The 19,617-nt window shown below is 41.9% G+C and overlaps 1 protein-coding gene across 10 annotated transcripts in view; it reads left to right on the forward strand.

The window, feature by feature from the left end:
* Window positions 1–19,617, forward strand: part of TNIK (TRAF2 and NCK interacting kinase) — a 375,612-nt gene that overhangs the window by 249,714 nt on the left and 106,281 nt on the right. For all 10 annotated transcript variants that reach the window (XM_034662856.1, XM_034662873.1, XM_019801364.2 and 7 more), the window contains exons 5-8: window positions 1,906–2,016; window positions 5,448–5,538; window positions 7,442–7,572; window positions 18,213–18,267. In XM_034662856.1, coding sequence (XP_034518747.1) covers window positions 1,906–2,016; window positions 5,448–5,538; window positions 7,442–7,572; window positions 18,213–18,267 — 388 coding nt within the window. The remainder of the gene's footprint in view (window positions 1–1,905; window positions 2,017–5,447; window positions 5,539–7,441; window positions 7,573–18,212; window positions 18,268–19,617) is intronic.

The following is a 19,617-nucleotide window of genomic DNA, read 5'->3' on the forward strand; positions in this document are numbered from 1 at the left end:
TCATTTGCCCTGTGGAGTTTCCTGTTCTAGGTTTCCCGATTGTATCCCCATGAGGTAACGTGTTCCTCAGTCCTGTGAATTTTCTGTAATTTGGTAGTTGGAAATAGATGCTTGATCAGATTCTGGGGTTCTTTTGGTTTGTTTTTTGTTATTTGTTTTTGGCAAGGTTACTTCTTAGGTGATGTTGTTATTCTAATCGAGAGGCAAATATGTCTGGTTACTTTTAGGTTTTTTATGTTAGCAGCCATTGATAATCAGTGCTTAAATTCATTAGTTTGTCAGGGACTATGAAATAGTGACATTTTAATTCTATTATGTCCTTTTCATTTATTACATGGAATGCCTGCATTTTATAAAGAGAAGTTTTGCCCCTTTTAATTACTTAATTATCCAGTGCTAAAACTTGTCTAAGAATGGTAGTATAAATTTTTGATTCTTTCCTTCCATTTACCAGTCTCAAAATAAGCCAGTGCCAGTTCTATTCTTCTTGAGGGCTGTTTGTTAATGCATTTGGATAAATTTAATGTGTTTCAGGCCATTGCAGTTGTTATTCTTACTGATGCTCAAATCATCCCATTTTTGGCCAGTGAGAACCTCTTCAAGTTGACTCTTGAGTTCTTTCTAACATGACCTGTGTCTTTTAATAGCTTCCTGACTATCACATATGATAATTTCACAACTCTTATTGGGCTGCAATGTGGTCTACTGTGGTAGTTCTCAAATTTCCTTACAAAATCTCCCGAGAGGACTTTTTACTTCCACTGGTACTAGAGAAGATGGTAGGGTTTCCCTACCTTTTGTGGAATCATAAGACCAGTCAGAAAAGGCATTGGAAACTCATTCGTGAAACTCACTTCATGAGTTTTACTGAGTTTCTACTAGGCATACATGGTGCTGATGTTAAGAATATACATTTGGACAAAGCCAAAGCCATCAATGTGATTTCATTATGGGTCCATTTTAGTTCTGTTTCTAGTGTCTAGTCAGAGATCGATTGCTAATTATTCTGAATTCTTTTCATATAATTATGAAAAAAATGTAAGTAGTTAATAATAAGATGCCATTTGTTGGAGACCTTTCCTTTTCCTTCCTTTCTTTCTTTCTTTCTTTTTTTCTTTTCTTTTCTTTTCTTTCTTTTTTTTTAAGAAAGGGGAGAAAGTAATGAAATGGATGTGTTTCCTATACCTAGAAAATGAATGTAAAATCAGATGAATTGCTTTTCCTCTCTAGTCTCTATTTCTCCATTAAATAAGGGAGATGATTATTTTCTGCCTATTTGATAAAGTTGCTGAGTGCTGTAATGAGTTTATATTTATAGAGAACTTGAAGCTTTTTGGATGAAAGGTGCTAAATTAAGGCTTATTGTTTATTGAATTTATTTGATGTGTCTAACCTCCTGGGAACATTTGCTGAAGTTAATTAAAAACAGAGAGTCCCCACTCTGACAGCTTACAGTGCCACTTACAAACCAACAGCATAAACAGTATATACTTTATTGTCCTAACATCAGGTTGCCTAGAAAACCATAGTTCTTTCAGACGGGAATGATCCACTTTTGTAGGAAAGATGAGATCAGTCGCTGGATAAGAACACAGAGATATTCGTGACTACATCTGAGCCACCTAGCTGCCCTCATTTTTAAAAATACTTAGAATATGGGGATTTCCCTCAATTTCCAATTATAATTTTCAGGTTGGAAAATTAAAAATAATCTTTCTTTTCCGTCATTTTAGAAAGAAATTAAGATACAAGTTTATGTTTTCCATGCTGTCTTATGATCACTTATTCTTTACAGGAATGGCATTCTAAAGCAGCCAACTGGAATGACTTATGCTTTCTTAACTCAACCCAGTGGAAGCTATTGAAGTGTAATTATAATAATAGCATGTTTGCTTCCTTTGCCAGTTGGTGATGGAGTTCTGTGGCGCTGGCTCTGTCACTGACCTGATCAAGAACACAAAAGGTAACACCTTGAAGGAGGAGTGGATCGCATACATCTGCAGGGAGATCTTACGAGTAAGTGACGACCGGAGTGTCGTGTTGAACTTTGTACCAACCTTCCACTGACATTCACAAAAGCATTGCAGACGTTTTTAAACGTCTTTATGCTAACAGTGATGTAGTGGTAGTTTTGGGGTCTGTTCCCATGGAGGTGAGAGCCATTCTGAGCAGGCCAAGTGCACTCTTATTTGGAGGGTTAACATTGGGTGACTTCCCTTAGCAAGGGATTCATTTCCCATGATATTTCCAATTAGAAATCTGATTTTAGATCATAGAGATCAGGTCTCACTTAGGAAATGAATTTTTTAGAGGTATTTTGATTACTCATTTGAATTTTCCATTTGTCAAAGTTTATAACTAGTTTAAGGATTGCGTGACATTTACCATTTTAGCATATAGAACCTAGTTTAACTGATTTTAAATTTAAAAAAGATTCTTTGAGACTTTGTCACTTAAATTGATCAAAATAGCTGGACAAGACTATGTCTGTTTGTCCAGTTTTGTCCACTGATCTCAGTCAGGCTGTCTGGACGATAGTGTCAAATTTACTGAGCTCAATTCAGGGAGAAGAAGGTGAATGGTCATATTTCAGTTCAGTCAGACTAGTTTAATTATCTCTTGCTACCGATACAGAGGCTCTGTGTGTTCACTGAGCATTCTTACTAGATGTGCTTGGCAATCTAATTATTTATAATCCCTGCCTTCGTGATCTAAGGGAGTAGAAGTTAAAACTATTTTCATGATGTGTCCAAGATACACTTTTGAGAGACAGCTTATATGCTGTTTAAGGATGGATGGATGGAAGACATTAAAATATTCAAATCACATTAGGCCAAAAAAAAAAGTGAACTTTAAAAATAATTATTTATAATAGCATAAAAGTCAAATGTTTAGAAATAAGTTTACAGAAAGATGTGAATGACTTCTACACTGAAAACCACAAAATATTACTGAGAGAAATTAAAGGAGACCTTAATAAATGAAGGGATATACCGTTTCACAGATAAGAATACTTAATATTATGAAGGTGTGATTTCTCCCTGGCTTAATCCGTGGTTGCATTGAACTCCCCATCAAAATCCTTCTAGGTATAGCTGTGGATATTGACAAGCTGATTTTTAAAACATTATATGGAAATGCAAAGGTCCAAGAACAGCAAGGTAATCTTGAACAATAGAGCTGGAGGACTTATGCTGCCAGTTATAGAGACTTATTATAAAGCTACTAAGTAAATAAGACAGAGTGGTATTATCCCAAGAATAGACAAGTGGCCAAGGGAACAGAAGAATCAAGAGTCCAGGAACAGACCCACTTCATCTGGACACCTGATTTATGGCAAAAGAAGCGCTACAGGCCATGGGGAAGGGGTGCTCTTATCATTAAATAGTGCTTGATCAATTGAAGAGTCATGGGAAAACATGAAACTTGATGCCTGCTTCACACCATATTCAAAAATTAATTCCAGCTGGATTAGAGATATAAATGTAAAAGATACAAAAAAATAAATAAATAAAGCTCTTAAGAGCAAACATAGGATAAAACTCCATGGCTTGGGGTGGGCAAAAAAGATTTCTGATTCAGAACGCGACGAAATTTGAGCGGGAAACAAGGAGATATGGTTGCTGCTGTCCTTCAAATCTGACATTTATTTTCGAGTGTTGAGGTGCTTTTGTGTAAACTTCATTTGAATTTCTGACTTAGAATTTCACTCATTTAGAGAAAGCACAAGGGATTATTTTAGGCATCCAGACCACCCAGTGGGGCCAAGAATCTGTTGGGTCTCCAGTGCTGGTCCTGCAATACACCTTTCTGCTCTGCTGGGGACCCATGGATGGGGAGCCCTGGGGATCAGCCATGGGTCTGAAAGCAGCTGATGTTTCACCTGATGAGTATCTCTCAGTACCTTATTAGAGTGTGTGAAAACAGTTGTTTTCTTATTTCTTCCAATACATTTTCCCAAAAGATACTGGCATTTGAGGTAAGGTGACTCACTGGAAGGGACATTAAGTCGCAAGCAGTTTCAGAGATAGCCTCCCATGCGCCGTATGGTCTCCTTAACTACACTGTTTGGCTCACTTACGTGCTCTACCCACTTCCAACCACTTTGCTAGTGAAGGAGTGTGAGGGTCTTCTGTCCCTCCAAATACTCATGGCATGTGCATAAGCTGGAAAACCATACGTTTTACTCTGCTTGATGCCTACCTTGAGTGGAACTGACTAGAGAGGAAAGGTCATTTATTAAAACCCAAACCAGTGATTCAATTTCTCACACGGTTTGTGTTTACTGATCTTCCTGAGTGTACACATGGATCTTTCTGGGGCATCCAGATTCTCATGCTGAGTGTTTTCAACAAAAGAATTCAGATATTTAGTTTTGTTTCTTTTTGTGTCCACCTCATCTTTCCATGCCAGGGTTTTCTCGTTATGGAGGAAAATTAAAAGTACAGAAAAGTATAAGTAATAAAATGACAATATTTGAGTATACAGTGCCTTGAATTAGCAAATGTTAGCATAACATCATTTGCTTCAAGACTCCGATTTGGGATTACTTTGAGAAACGTATCACTACCTTAGAGCAAGTCCGTAGGTTTCAGAACTCACGCCATAAATAAGCCAAAGGGGAAGTAATTCATGGAGAAATGGAACACAGTCAGGTTTGGATGTCACCAAGTAATTATTTTATACAATGAACACAAAGTCACAAATATCATAAAACAGTAAAGATGACAGTTACAGATGCCAACAAAGGAACTAGAAACTGTTTTCTTTTTTTTAATGTGAGCCCCATTGGCTAAAGACAATGGGAAACTTCTTGTCAGCTCTGAGAAATACTATATTGTGCTTAATTAAAATTATATGATATAATGTAACTTTTAACTATTTTTTTTCTTCCAAGTTTTTATTTACATTCAAGTGAGTTAACACAGAGTGCAGTATTGGTTTCAAGAGTCGAATATAGTGAGCAACTTTTAACTCTCAAATTCAAATATTGCTGAAAAAGAAAAAAAGTGGAGGACTTAGTTAAAGCAGGTTAGTTTTCTGTACAAGAGACTATAGATGTTCCTGTTACAAACTAGCAAATGCAGGCAATCCTCACTTTTCTAGTAGTGTTAGCTAAAACTCGTGCATGCCAGAACCACATCATTGTTCTCGTGGGTCCGTGCTACCTGAGATCACGGCTGATATGCAGGCGGTTCATTTAATCCAGAAGCATGCACTGCAAAGACTGCTTCTGTATTTCAGTTTATACTGATCATTTGCCTAGTTTAGAAATGCACTATACACACGTGGAAGATGAGTATGATAATTAAAGTTCAAAAAAAAAAAAAAGAAAGAACGTATCTATCGGTGAGTTTACATCTTTTTTGGATCATTGACAACCTAAATAATTTATTTGCATTTGGCTTATGTTCCCGTCAACCCTTCTCAACTCTCTGCTACTCCAGGGGCTGAGTCATCTGCACCAGCATAAAGTGATTCATCGAGATATTAAAGGGCAGAATGTCTTGCTGACTGAGAATGCAGAAGTTAAACTAGGTAAGAACAGAATCCAGTGAGCCTAGGAATTGAAGGAATCGATAAGATTATTTCAACAGCTGGTTGGTTTTTGTTGTCGTTTTGTTTTGTTTTTAATGACTGTAAATTTGTCACTGAATTTGGAGGTCATTGTACTAAAGTAGGAGAAGGAAAATGTTTCTTTGTCTATTTCAAAACATTTTCTAAAAGCACTTGAGGAGTGAATTGATATACAATATGGCAGACAGGACCATTTGCTTACTATGCAGAAGTAACTGAGGTTTTCTTAAGCAAAAACCATTTAGACTAGAAGTGACTGACCTTGAAATGGTTTCCTGTATCTCACCATTTGTTTACTTTGTTGCTGCTATAACAGAACAGTGATGACCCATTTTTTTTACTGAAAAATGCCCAGTTAGACGTATTTAGAATAAGGAATTCCTGCTATATTCCCGTATGTTTTAAGTTCTATTTACATCGACTTCATTATTACCTACAGCACCTGTACAAAAGGGGTGTTCGGTATTTTCTTTGTAAGCATGCTGGTTCTCCTACTCCCATTTGCTGGAGTTACCAGTGAGGGAACCCTTTTCCTTGGTGCCGGGACTGTCCAGATAAGGTAGAGAATCCCCACATGCTCCACAAAGTCCACCTGCTCAGTGTCTCTGAAGAGGAGCACGGATTGACAGCTATCCTAGGATATGCCCAGGACTGTCATCTAGAAAGGAGTTATCGGCCATATGATTGTTTATTTTCAAAGAGATTGAAATACGTCCTATGTTTATATCCCAAACATGTGTTCTTGCCTTTTTGTTAAAATATATAATTTCCATTTTTTCTCAGCATTTGGGGCCAAACTTTCATCTCATGAATATTCCCTTTTAAAACAAAAGCATACTTTACTTAGGGAAGGCGTGTGCGTGTGTGTGTGTGTGTGTGTGTGTGTGTGTGTACACATATGTTTGTATGGACTGCCTAGATAATGTATCCTCAGAATATTCACTCATCACTAATTAACAGTCACTTGTTGAGAGAATATTATGTCAGGCCCTGTACACACTTTTATATCACAGCAACCCTATGTAAACATCATCACCCTCATTTTATAAATTTGGAAACTGAAGCTTAAAGAAGTTGATCTGCTAGCCCCAGGTCACATCACTAGTAAGTGGCAGAAATGGATGCAGACTTAGGCAGTCTGACTCCAGAAACTTGGCTCTTAACCACTTTCTTTGCATCCCCTAAGTACTATCTTCTATGGTAAACTGGCTGGCTTTTGATTTAACACCTGTGTTTGGTCCCTACGGACCCTTGGTTTAACCAAACACAACATTTTGGGCTTTCCTCATTGGTACACTTTATCCATTAATACATGCACTTTAAAAGTAGACATTCACAATAGCTAAAAGGAAGAAGCTACCCGAGTTGGCCATCAACAGATGAGTGGATAAACACAACATGGCACCTGTGTGCAGTGGAATACTGAGCCTTAAAAAGTTAGGAAACGCTGACTCATGCTTTAACATGGATGACCTTTGAGGACATTATGCTAATTGAAATAAGCCAGTCACACAAAGACAAATACTGTATGACTCCACTTATATGAGGTAGCTGTAGGAGTCCAGATTTATAGAGACAGAAAGTAGAATGGTGCTTGCCAGGGACTGGGGAGAGGGGAAGATGGAGAGTTACTATTTAAATGAGTACAGAATTTCAGTTTGGGAAGATGAAAGTGTTCTGGAGTCGGACGGTGGTGATGGTTGCACAACAATGTGAACGTATATAATGAGATAGAACTGTACACTTAAGAATGACTAAAATTATACGTTTTGTGATATGTTTATTTTGTCGCAGTAAAAAAAAATGCACATTAGTTTTATCACCATGTAAGGATTATAGATTTTATTCATCTTCTCTTAAATAGTGGACTTTGGCGTCAGTGCCCAGCTCGATCGAACAGTGGGCAGGAGAAATACCTTCATCGGGACCCCTTACTGGATGGCACCGGAAGTCATTGCTTGTGACGAAAACCCAGACGCCACCTACGATTTCAAGGTGTGACTTCTTCATTGTTTGAAAACTGCGCCTCATGTCTCGTCCTGAGTCTTGCAGTGGGAGAATTCTCATGTGCCTTTGGGCCTATGATTTATGTAATCCAAGGGGAGAACTGAAAAGCCTTATTCGAATTTAAAATGATAAGACACTCAAGTGAGAGTCTTTTCCATGAATTCACCCGTTTTTTTCTGATTGCCTCTTTGTAAAAAATGTTGAAACCGTTTTCTATATTGTCTTGAACTTACTCTTTCTTATTAGAAAATAGATTTCTTATGAAGGTGTTCAATCACTACATTGTACACCTGAGACTAATATTACACTGTATGTCAACTAACTGGCATTTAAATAAAAACTTAAAAATAGATAACAAATTTCTATTTTGATTATAGTTTAGATTGTTAGCAATATATATATATTCTGAGAGCTTTTTATGTTAAAAAAAGGCCAATTTGTTGTCTTGGGTCATCTTTTTCTGATTAAAAATAGGCTTCCTCATTTCTCCATTGCTCAAAGTTTAATTATTGAAGTTTCTTTTCAAGGAGAGCAAATGAAATGGGATGTTGGTAGCTACTTCATGTTATTTCTGTAGCCTGTCATGCTGTTTCATTGAAATTTGATTTGTGGCTTGTTACTTTGTATCATAAACTGGCAATTTGCTAATAAATTCAAAGCAGTGTTTAAGTAGATGGTGACAGTTGTCCCCTTCTCCAGGAAGCCCCCCTCTTTTCCATTCTGCTAGTCAGTAATCAAACATAATTTGGGGTTACTATCCCATTGATAGCTGCAATGTCAGGTGACAATATTGTCAGGAATGGAGGCTGAAAGTTTAGATGTGAAAATTGGAGGCAGATGGGATGTAGGAACTGTGGGTTTTCAGTGCAATAGATGGAGAGATACGCTGTGGTCTTCGTATAAGCTACGGCACAACCTTGGGCAACATCTAATACCGCCCAGGCTGGTTTCACAGGTGCGTGGACTTTTCACCAAAGGATTTTAGTGGGGACCTCCACATGCCCTCCTCTTGCAGATGGGAAACTGAGGCCAGAAGCCTTTTCAAGTGCACACCAAGTTACTGGGCTTCTCAGAGTTGGGACTTGAACCCGCATCTTTTAACTCTCTTTTCAGAAGATTACCAGTATATCACCCCACTCCTCTATGATGTACTCCTATATAAATCTCCAGCTTACCCACAAAACAGCTTCCGAACAGTATATTTGAAGAGTTTCTCTTTTAAAGAACATTTTTAGTTCTCCGCATGTGGGGTTATTATTGCAATCAGGTCACAAAGATGCCGACATTGCAATGTCTTCAGGACCCAGGATCTCAGGGCATCGACAAAATTTTTTGTCTCTTTGGAGAAATGGAAGCTGAGAGTCTAAAACCAAAATAATCTCCTGTAAATGTCTTCCTTCTCTCAAAGTTAGTCACTGTAATAACCCGACAACAATCTGTCTGAAAACAGCTGCCACGTTAAAAATTAATCTCTTGCCAAAATAAATGTCATTTATTTAAACTGCTAATGATAAGCACACTTAAATAATTTAATTTGCAGATCCCTTCGAGGAGCCACTACAAAATATACATCGCAGACCAGACATGTGTATCATAATTGGCTATAAGCAATTCTTCAAACAATAGTTATACTTAACAAGAACTAACTAGCTTGCTTCTGGGCCACAGATATTTTTGACTGCTTTATAACGTACCGTAGAGAATCAGGGTGTTTCAAACGTTTACCCTTGGGTTAGCCTTCTAACTGTTCTGAGTGGCTGTACTATATGTGGGACTTATTTTTGGTGACATAAAATCGATCCCTGTGACTTAGAGGTTGTCAGCAAGGTAGAAGAGGACTTCCTTCTGGCGAAGCCAAAGCTTAGAATTATACTGATACCTTGGTCCTCTTTCCTCAGATTAAGGCTAAGGAATATAGTTTGGCATCAGTGAAAGAATGTGGAGCCCAATGCACAATTCTAGGAGTGGACAAAGCCTGGTGTAAGAGTAACCATGGGGGGCCTCATGCTGCACGGAGTGATTTCAGAGGTACTGGAAAGTCCGCGTGACTGTATAAGAAATCCTGCTGAAAGAACAGGTTCGCTCGATCAGTCATTTAGAACTTAGTGAGGGTTACTCTATTAGGGTTGTTGTGAGTGCGAGTGTTACGAGAGGAGGATGAAGCCCTGGCAAGAATTGAGCCTCCCTGGTCATTTTCATGGGTTCAGGGATGGGCAGGACAAAGGGTGAATTAGGAAAACTGGGCAGATAGGAAGGTTTGAGTGTTCCTTGAAGATTTATTTCAATCACTTCACACTTTTACAGTGGACCAGAGAGGCACGCTTCTGGGAATATAATCTTTATACTTCTTTCTTGGCACCAGATTTTATCCTTTCTTCTGTGCACCGTCCTTAGGAATGTGGTCTGTCACCAGGAGACAGCTTGACAATATGTTGCCTTTCAAAACCATTTCTTCCTTCACTCAGCACGTATTTATTAAATGCCCACCACGTGTAGAGAATGAGCCAAGCTGCATCTGTACCTGCAGCTGCTGACACATAAAGTTCTTTTGCAAACCCCATCCAAGTTCAGGCGTTTGGTACGGTGCATCCGTGGTCCGTTTGACCCGGCGTATCTCCCAGCCTTGGAAACTTACGTCAGCACTTTGAGCTCTCTTGTGCTGTACTTTCCACCTAGGGGGTATGTTCGCAATAAAAGACGACTTGAAACCTACCAGGCTTTGTTAGATTTCACAGAAGCCCTTCCTTGAAAATAAAGACCAATGTAAGAGAAAAATATAGTTTTATTATTTGATTGATTGTTTATTGATTATGAGCTACTATTTGAGATATCTTGAGATATCTACTATGTAAGATCTCTTTAAAGACTGCTATGGAGCACTGGGTGTTACACGCAAACGGTGAATCACGGAACACTACATCAAAAACTAATGATGTATTATATGGTGACTAACATAACATCATAAAATTTTTAAAAAAAGACTGCTATAGAGTTTTCTAAAAACTACAGTAATTCAATAAAAGAAAGGTCTCTGTAGGAAGGTAGTCTGAAGAGGTCGTGCTTTTCAGTGCAATCTGGTTTTGTCTGATATCTACCAGGCATGGTAAGTAACTGATTGAAAATAACCCCTCTCCAAAGGAGGGGCACCAGAATCTCATATGCCTGGTGTGTTCACTTTCCCCTAGAGGCCCTTCCTTTCTTGTTTTCAGAAATTCTGTCAAAACACTTCAAGCAAAAGGAAAGGTTTCATTTCCCTGATAAGTATGTGGGGCAATAATGGGAGCTTTCTCATTTAATAATAAGCATTCAAAAGATTTAAAATTAATAAAATTGTTCAAAATTCCTAAGCTGTTTAAACTGTTATTTTTGAAATTTGAATTTCAGTTCAGTTGGATGGGAGTTGTCAAGTATTTTATAGCCCTGTGTATCTATTGCTTTAACAGAACTACTCACTAATGAAAGTTCTCTGCAGCCAAATTCTCAGCGATAGGGAACTGGTGGAATAAGGCCAAGAGCATCTGGCCAGTGGAATACCATGCAGCCATTTGAGCAATGGGGCAGTGTGCATGCTGAAGTTGGACAGATCCCGAGATAGAGTGTTAGGCACAAAGAGCAGCTCACAGTATATATGGTACACGTGATCTTGTCTCACTCGCCCCTGCCCCATGGATATATGACATGGGAGTGAAGAGCTTAAAATTTTTATTTTATGTATATTTATATTTTATATATATTTTATTTTATATATATTTTTGTCCTGCGCCCCCCCCCATAAACTGACCTTGCTTTTATATTAAATTAGTAAAGTAAGAGAAGTCTGGTAAAATGGCATAGCCCCTCACCCCACCCTGCACTCTCCCATCCTCTGACCCGACTTGCACTATGTTGTGTATTAGTCCCCTCGACTCTGCTTAGGAGACTTGGCGCACAGTTCATTTGCAGCCATCGGTGTCTGCTCCAGGGCTTGGGTGAGTATTGTACTCAGGCTGTAGAGCGAGCACTCATGCTCCTGTGTTACAGATAACTGGCTTTAATCAGGCAGGATGGAAGGAGAAATCTCGACCCGACGGGCGTCACCCAGAGTCATGCGGGGGGGTGATGCGAGAGGACAAAATTCAGATTGCAGAACGAGATTTGCATTCTCAAGCAAGGCCAGGCCTCTGTCTGTTGACAGTCAAATCAACCCCCGCCCCCAATTTGGAAGGAGGGAAGGATGATACAAATACTGTGTTATTATCACCAGTAAGAAGCTGAAATTGCTATTAAACGCATTCCTTGTGGCTCTGCGTTCCCAGCGACCTGTCTAAGGGTCCTCAGTGGGACACAGCCGCAACCCCTCTGCCCCCTCCTGTGCGTCCCCAGCTGAAGGTAATAAAGCTATTCTAATGTTTCCCCTTGGGTCAGATAACACATGCAGATGAACAAGGCACTGAAGATTCCTGCTCTCAGCTTGTTTTATGTGGGAAATGGAATTATTCATGACTCCCTGTGCTTGAACATACCCCCCCCACCGACCCTACGTGACTCGCCACCTTGTCTCTTTATGTAGAATGTAGAGTACAGGTGCATGGTGTAGTGAATCGGAGTGAAGCTTTCGAAGTCAGACAGGACTGGTTTGAAGTGTAGACTTTGCCTCCTGTTTGCTCTGTTACCTAGGGAAGTTATTTAAACCTTCCCGAGCCTCTATGAAGTGGGAATAATAAATCGTGTATTACAAGGTTGCATTAAAATAAAGTGAGCAGACATGCACAGAGGAAAGAATTCGGTGCCCAACACTTGGTAGCTCCTCCGCATACGAGAGTTAGTATTTGTGTTTGTGTGTCATAGGAAGGTACTGCTATTTGGGGTCTTTTTTTTTTTTTTTGCCTAAAAAAGCCAACCCCACCATACGAGTCAAACCTCATATTTGTGTTACGTGCCTTTAGTTGTCTGCTTATGTTGAGCCAGACTCTGCTTCTCCGTAACTGCTACCTCCGTAGGGCCTGCGCCCAATAAATACAATTTCCTTTCTCCAGCTAGAACATTTCCACAAAGAGAATAACAGTAAGTCACAGTGGAAGACTGTTTTTTGGTCCATGAGACTTGGTAGAGTCCACTAGCCTAGTTGCGCCTGTTATTAAGCTATTGTCTGTCAAGTCTACACTGCCTTGCTACCCTGTGCTTTGGGATAATGGGGCCAGCACTCAGCAAACCCCATTTCTGCCTGTCCATCTGCCTTCTTATGAGGCTCTGCCAGGAAAGGGAGACCACAAGGCCGGAGAACGCAGGACACACCCTTTCCTTCTTCCCGTAAGCTGTCCGCGTCATCTCAGTGACTTCTTTGAGAGCCATGAAGTGGCAGAGCCCACTGCCACCATCCCTGACCCCGGTGTGCTGGCTGCACTGCCAGTCACTGATACCGATGCCGGTGCTTGTGAAATACCCACTATTTGTACTGCATTGTGGTAAGCACTGTGCATACGTGTGTGTGTGTGTGTGTATGTATCTCACCTTATTGAGTTCTGGTATTAACCCTGCAAGACAAGTGTTCTCTTCACGTTCTAGGTGAGGAAATGGGCTCCGAGGAGTTAGTGGCTTGCAAGCTAGTTGTCAGAGCTGAGAGTCAAATCTAGATCTGTATGTCTGTCTAGCATGAGCTCTGTCTGCCTCTTCATGTGCACGGGGGGCTCTTTACCACGTGCCTGTAATCCTCTCTTTCCTTGTGTGATTCGTTGAGCCATCTGCAAGTGTCCTTTTTCTCATGGGTTGGGCAGCCTCGCCCCAAAAAGAATGCTCTTTTGCTCTGTTCGGGTTGCCTGCGTGCCAGCTGACCCCCCAGCAGCCAGAATTGCGTGCTCGCCTCTGCCTTCTCAGAGGTGCTAGAATTTGTCTCTGTTGCGTTTGCAATGCACACAGGACTGGGCTATTAATCATGCCACAGGCCAGGCTGCACAGAGCCTCTGGAATAATGAATTACCCAGCTCCTGCCAAAATGAGTCACACCATGGCCACAAAGGAGAGTTATCTCTCCCTGACTCTCTCCCCATCTTGTTCCTCCCTCTTCCCTTTCTCGTCTCCTGTGATCTGTCTTGCGAGTTGTAATTGGAACATTTTCTCCCGTATTTAAGTTCTGAAGTGTCTTTGGGACTTGCTAATGTATCCAAAGGCTTAAAACAAGTCCCGTCAAGGACGTTTATTGCTGTCTAGCTTGGGCAGTTAAGTGTAGCTTACAAGCAGCTCTGGGTATATATGGCCAGGAATATAAATATTCCTTTTGGAAAAGAAGAGAACCCCAGGGGGAAAAAAAATTCCTAATGATGATATCAAATGAGGGTTTAAAGAAGAAGCAATTTCTGGCCTGGTCATGTGACAGAGGTTGCACAGGACTTGGGATGGTGTGACCTTTGGTTTGAAGGGGTTGTTTGGTGGTTTTGGGGGGAGCCTTCTAAGGGGGATCTGAGATGATGTGTCCTGAGTAAGAGAAACCTCTCTCTTCACTGATTCTTCCTGCTTCCTGTGGGGTAGAACCAGGATCACCTAACACCTGGGACCTCTCCATTTTCCTACTGCAGGAGTATGTTCCCTCAGATTATTGCTGTATACATATGATAACTAAGGAACGCTTTCGGCTGTACTTATGTCTCTTACATCGTCCAAAGTCTGGAGGCAGGCCGTCCAGGCTTGGTGTAGTGGCTTGTTGATGTATTCAAAACCCAGGCTCCTACCATGCTGCCCTGTCCTAATGAATTTGTTGACTTCCTGCCTCATGGTTGCAAGATGGATGCTGTAACTCTGGATATCATGTTTCTATTCAAGGCACTAAGAAGTAGGAAAGAGTTGTCAAGACACCAGCTGTATTGGTCACTCGTATTGGGAGAAACAAAAGCTTGCCCTGATGCTCCCAGAGGACATTCCCCTGTGTCTTATTGGCCAGAACTCTGTCCCATCCTTACCGGCCATTCTTAGCTGTAGGGGAGTCTGGATAAACAAGTTTAGCTTTCCTGTACTCCAAGGTGGAGGCAGAGAGGGAAATGGGGACTGAAAATGCCTGTGGGGTTAGCCAACAAACAAGGCCTGCCACAACCAGAGAGAGGGTCTCATAGAAGACTGTATTGGGCAGGCACAGGCAGTCCCACCTAACAGTAGAGAAGAGGGAAATTCATATGCTTGAGCTTACAGTGTGCCTGAGACGGTGCCAGGCAGCAGACCTGCGTGCGTGCCTGTCCCAGTGAGCCCTGTTGTACACTGAGGAAGCTAAGCTCTGAGCAGTGTTCTGCAGGTAGTTAGGAATCTGGATTTGAATCCAGACCCGTCTGACTTCAAAGACTGTTCACGCTGCCTCTGGGAAGTTGAGGCCAGCACCGGTCTTTGGGGTGTCTTAGCACCTTCATTGCGTCTCCAGCACCTCCTGTTACCCGTAAACAAAGTAGGAATTAGGAACAATTATTTTATGGGCCCCTCATCAGTTTTATTTAGAAGATGAATATTCAGGTTTTTATGGCATGATGACAGTTAAAAGAGAAGTGGCCCGGGAGGCAGGAGACCCAGCTCTGCTCCAAACCCGGTGCTGAGTTGCTTTGTGGTCTTGCATAAGTCCTTTCCCTTTGTTTGTGAAATGGAAGGTTGGAGATGCCCTATGAGGAGTCTGACAATCCTAGGACATAGGTTTTGCTCCTTTCCCTCATGCGTCTTTTGTTTGTTCACTCATTCAACAATTATTTCTTAAGTGCCGACTGTGTGCTGGGCGCTGCCTTACGGATTTGGAATATACCAGATAAAACAAAGATCCCTGCCCTTGTGGATCTTATGTTCTATCTAGTCTGTGTGTGTTGGGGGCAGGGACACAATTAGATTAGCACAATATAGATTAGGGATGAGCAAATGACACAGATGTGAGAAGATGATTCGATCTCTGGGGGACAGAGTGGGAAAAGGGATGGGGTCTGGCAGGGCCAGGGGAGACATTCAGGGGTCAGCACTGAAAACACAGCATTTGAGCAAAGGCTTTACGGAGAGCTACGGTGTCAGCCAGCACACAATTAGGGTTGTGGCTGCAGGCAGAGGGGATAACTAAAGCAAAGACTTGGAGGCAGACGTTTGCGTGGATTTTCTGCACGGTTTTTCCCCATCTGAGGACTGACCTGGAGCCCTTCTCACCCCAGCCCTGTCATTCCCTTTCAGAAGTCTTGGCCTTCAGTTGGCTTTCAAACCAGCTCAAACTTCCAGGAGTTGAAGGCCACTTAGGTTTGACCCTGCTGTGGCCCTTAAGGACAGAGAACCTGGCCACCACCTTTATATTTGCACCTCATTGCACATGACAGAAACACTCGATTTCTGGGGATAGAGGGAAGATGGGAGAACCACCAAGTCCTAGAGATACTGAAATCTTATCAAAATAGCACAGCCCACCATTTCTAGACTATTCCTGCTGTGTTTCCTGTTTAATGCCTCCTGCACCGTGAGTGACTCAGTGTTTTTGTCATGTTCTCAAATGATTGTCTGTGTTAATCAACCCTAAAACCCCAGGTACGAGAGAGCTGCGTTTTCTGCTTTACCAGTTACTGCTCCTGAGTCAGCCTGTGGTCGTGGGCTGGGCCTTCCTCATTAGCTGCAGATGGGCCTCACTAAGCAAGGCCAGGAGCCTGCAGGAAAACTCAGTCACTTGCAGGGCTGTGCAAATGTGTGTGTGTGTGTGTGTGTGTGTGTCTGTCTGTCTGTCTTACGACAACTTTGAACCCATCTTGAAATGTAGTAAAGAGAAAGGATGAGAGTTGCCTTCTTGAGTTGTGTTCTAAGCAGGGAAGTGACTTGGGATCTGAGAACAGTCGTATTGTGCAAGTGTGCTATTATCCCAAGTAGAACTGAGAACATGTAACATGTGAATAGATTGATAAGCTCATGAATTAAAAGAATCTCCCCTTGGTCCTAGTATGGGGTTAGTGTGTGTCCCAGGCACCTACTCTAAAATAGATGACACTCCAGGCAAGAGGCTAGACCCCCAGAAATCCCCCTCCATGTATGTGAGGGCCTCTGTCCAAATACTGAACAGGGCTGACTGTCACTCAGGATACTGAGAAGTTTAGCTCTGGGCAGTGGCTCAGCATGGATTTCATAGTCCCTTTTCTAGGTATACCTCCTTTCTTATGGCCTTGACATTTGATGGGAATAGCAAGGAAACTTACCTGATCTCTGTAATCTGCATGAGGTTATAGGAGAGAATTCGGCATAACATACAAAATGCAGGATATATTGAAAATGAAAGGAGGATGAAAGTCCTCATCAGGATTGTAGGCCATTGAACCAAATTCCACATTGTGTGTCCTTACCAATCTGCTGGGACGTTGAAGCAGCAAGCCTCTTTTCTGGGGTTTCCTAACCTGGTTTCCCAGGTTTGCTCCCTCCTATGCAATTCTTAGGGACAACCGAGCCATACACACGGAGTGGAGGATCAGCATACTGTTGCAGGTGCAGATTGCACAGGCAGGGGTAAAAGCATTAATCTAGAAAATTCTGACAAGAACATCAAAGTCAGTCTTACCATAAGAAAGAATATAAGAGTGCAGGCTCTCTGTTCTACGTATTGTCTACTTACAAGATAGGAGATGTTGTTCATTCATTCAACAAACATATCGAGCACCTACCATGGCGGGCGCCTGGCTCTGTCCGAGGCCTTGGAGATGTATCAGTGAATGCCACCACCCAAAAGTTTCCCTGTCCTCGTCTTATTTGGTTAAACCATCTGAAATTGCTGTCTTTGTGGGTCAAGACAAGGCACTGAGTATGTGTCTACTATATGATTCAGCCATTCCACTCCTAGGTGTTTACGTAAGAGAAGTAAAAGCATATGTCCATACAGAGACTCGTATGTGAATGTCTGTAGCAACTTCATTTGCCGTAGCTCAGACTGGAAACACTCCAAATGTCCATCCACAAGTGAATGGATAAGCAAAGTATAGTAAGTCTGTGCACACGATGGAACTTCAGCAGTCGGCAGTGACAAGGAATGAAGGACTGCTGTGCACGGTGACAAGGCTAGACCTTAATCCATTACGTTAGCAGAAGAAATGGAATGATTTAATGTCTATAAAAGTCAGAAGATGGAAATTAATCCCTAGTGACAGAGGGCAGATCAGTGGTTGCCTCAGAGCAGGGACCGGATCAGGGGACAGCAAGGGCAGGAAGGGAGACTACACAGGGGTGCTGAATATATTTACAGTGTTGATTGTGGTGATGGCTTCACAGGTGCATACGTGTCAAAACTTCCCAAGTGACACACTTTAAATATAAGTGGTTAATTCTACGATAATTATACCTGAATAAAGGTGTTAAAAAACAGTAGGATCATACCAATTTCATATGGTTCTATCTACAGATAAATTTTGGTGATCAGTTAATTTTTAAAACCTCATATTCATTTTTCACAGATTTACTGAAAACCCACCATGTGTCAGATCATACCGTGAAAGATGCTACCCATGAAAAGTAATAAAAAAAAAAAAAAGGCTGTCCCTACTTTTAAGCTTAGTGGGTGAAGTCGGTTTGTAAAGGAATGGCTTTCCTACAGGGAGTCCTGGAGCAGTTACCAGCTGGAGCAGTTATTCTTTGTTGCCTGCACTTACGCATGTGTGTGTACCTTCCGTCTCTTTCAGAGTGACCTGTGGTCTTTGGGAATCACCGCTATTGAGATGGCAGAAGGTGCCCCCCGTAAGTACCTTCCTCTGGGTGAGCTCTGTTGCTGGGCGGCTCTCTGCAGGTACCGAGCCTTCCTTGCCAGGCGCCATCCTAGCTTTCCTTCTGCTATGCCGAGCCCAGTGTGGGTTCGAGCTGGCGTGTTTAGAAAGCAAAGTCATCGTAGCTCAACCAAAAATCCATTCATTTCAGAGCTGTGTGAGGATCTTGTGTTTAAAGGGAAAAAGAAAGGAAAGGGAAAGGAACTTCGGGAATCTGGTTTGTTTGACAGGTTCCGCGTGTCGTTTATTCTTGAACTGCTCTTTACCTAACGCAAAACTGGAGCCAACCCACAGTCTGTGAACTCCAACTTAACAACAATCTGGAACTGATTCTCAGTACGCGAGTTACGCAAACCCTTGTACTCAGCTGCTCTCACTTCTAATATGATACTGCTGTTTAGATTTTTAGATGTGAGGCCAGGTGGCCAGGGCTCCGGCCACCTGGGGGACATCTGAAATGCCTTGAGCTCCGTTGGTGCTGCAGAGCACCTCCGCCAGCCGCACGCTGGCCATGACCTTGGGCTCCACGGACTTCCCTGCAGGAAGCACAGCTCAGCAAGGGTCCCGCTGGTGCTGCAACCCCCAAGTCCCATACTACCCTCCCCCCCATTCAGTGTTCCTAGCATCACAGGGATATAAGGCAGACATTTTTCTCAAACACACAAGATGCCTTCGTAGGCAACTTTCACTCCTCGTTTCCACCACTTAATTTCCTCAGGTGGCAGGACAGTCTAGCACACTTTCATCTACTTTGTCTGCCTCTCGCTTTCACCCCGATCAGATTTGCAGAGCAATGTGACAGTTCTACCAGCCTGCCCTGGCCGCCTCCCGACTGCCTTTCAGGCAGCAATTTCTCCTGGTACCATCTTCTTGTGTGGTTCGTGCTGCCTTGGTGTCTGCTTTCTAGAGGAACTGAACCCAAAGGAGCCCCTTTCCTTGCAGGGCAGGTCCTTTTGCTCATGCAACTGTTTGTCTTCATGTTACCGTAGCCTTTGAATTTGTCACTCTAGAGTTGGTAGAATTCATCTGTAGCATGATGGATTTGAAGTGTTTGTGGACAAAATTCCCCTCCTTCACAATGCTAATAGGCATTTATGAATCAGAAAAATCATATATTGCAGTCTGAAATGTTATTCCCATTTTGTCATTCTTGATGAGTAATAGAGGGGACTAAAAATAAAGTTCTACCCCACAGAATCCTTTAGCTTTTAGGGAGAATATATTCTTATTCTGGGCACAAAGGAAAAGATACCCCCGGAGGTTTGAAAAGTAAACTAGTGAAATATTTTGGTTAAAATAAGAATGCATGAGTGCTTTCTCTATA

The sequence above is a fragment of the Ailuropoda melanoleuca genome, chromosome 1, assembly GCF_002007445.2.
Source record: "Ailuropoda melanoleuca isolate Jingjing chromosome 1, ASM200744v2, whole genome shotgun sequence".
NCBI lineage: Eukaryota > Metazoa > Chordata > Mammalia > Carnivora > Ursidae > Ailuropoda > Ailuropoda melanoleuca.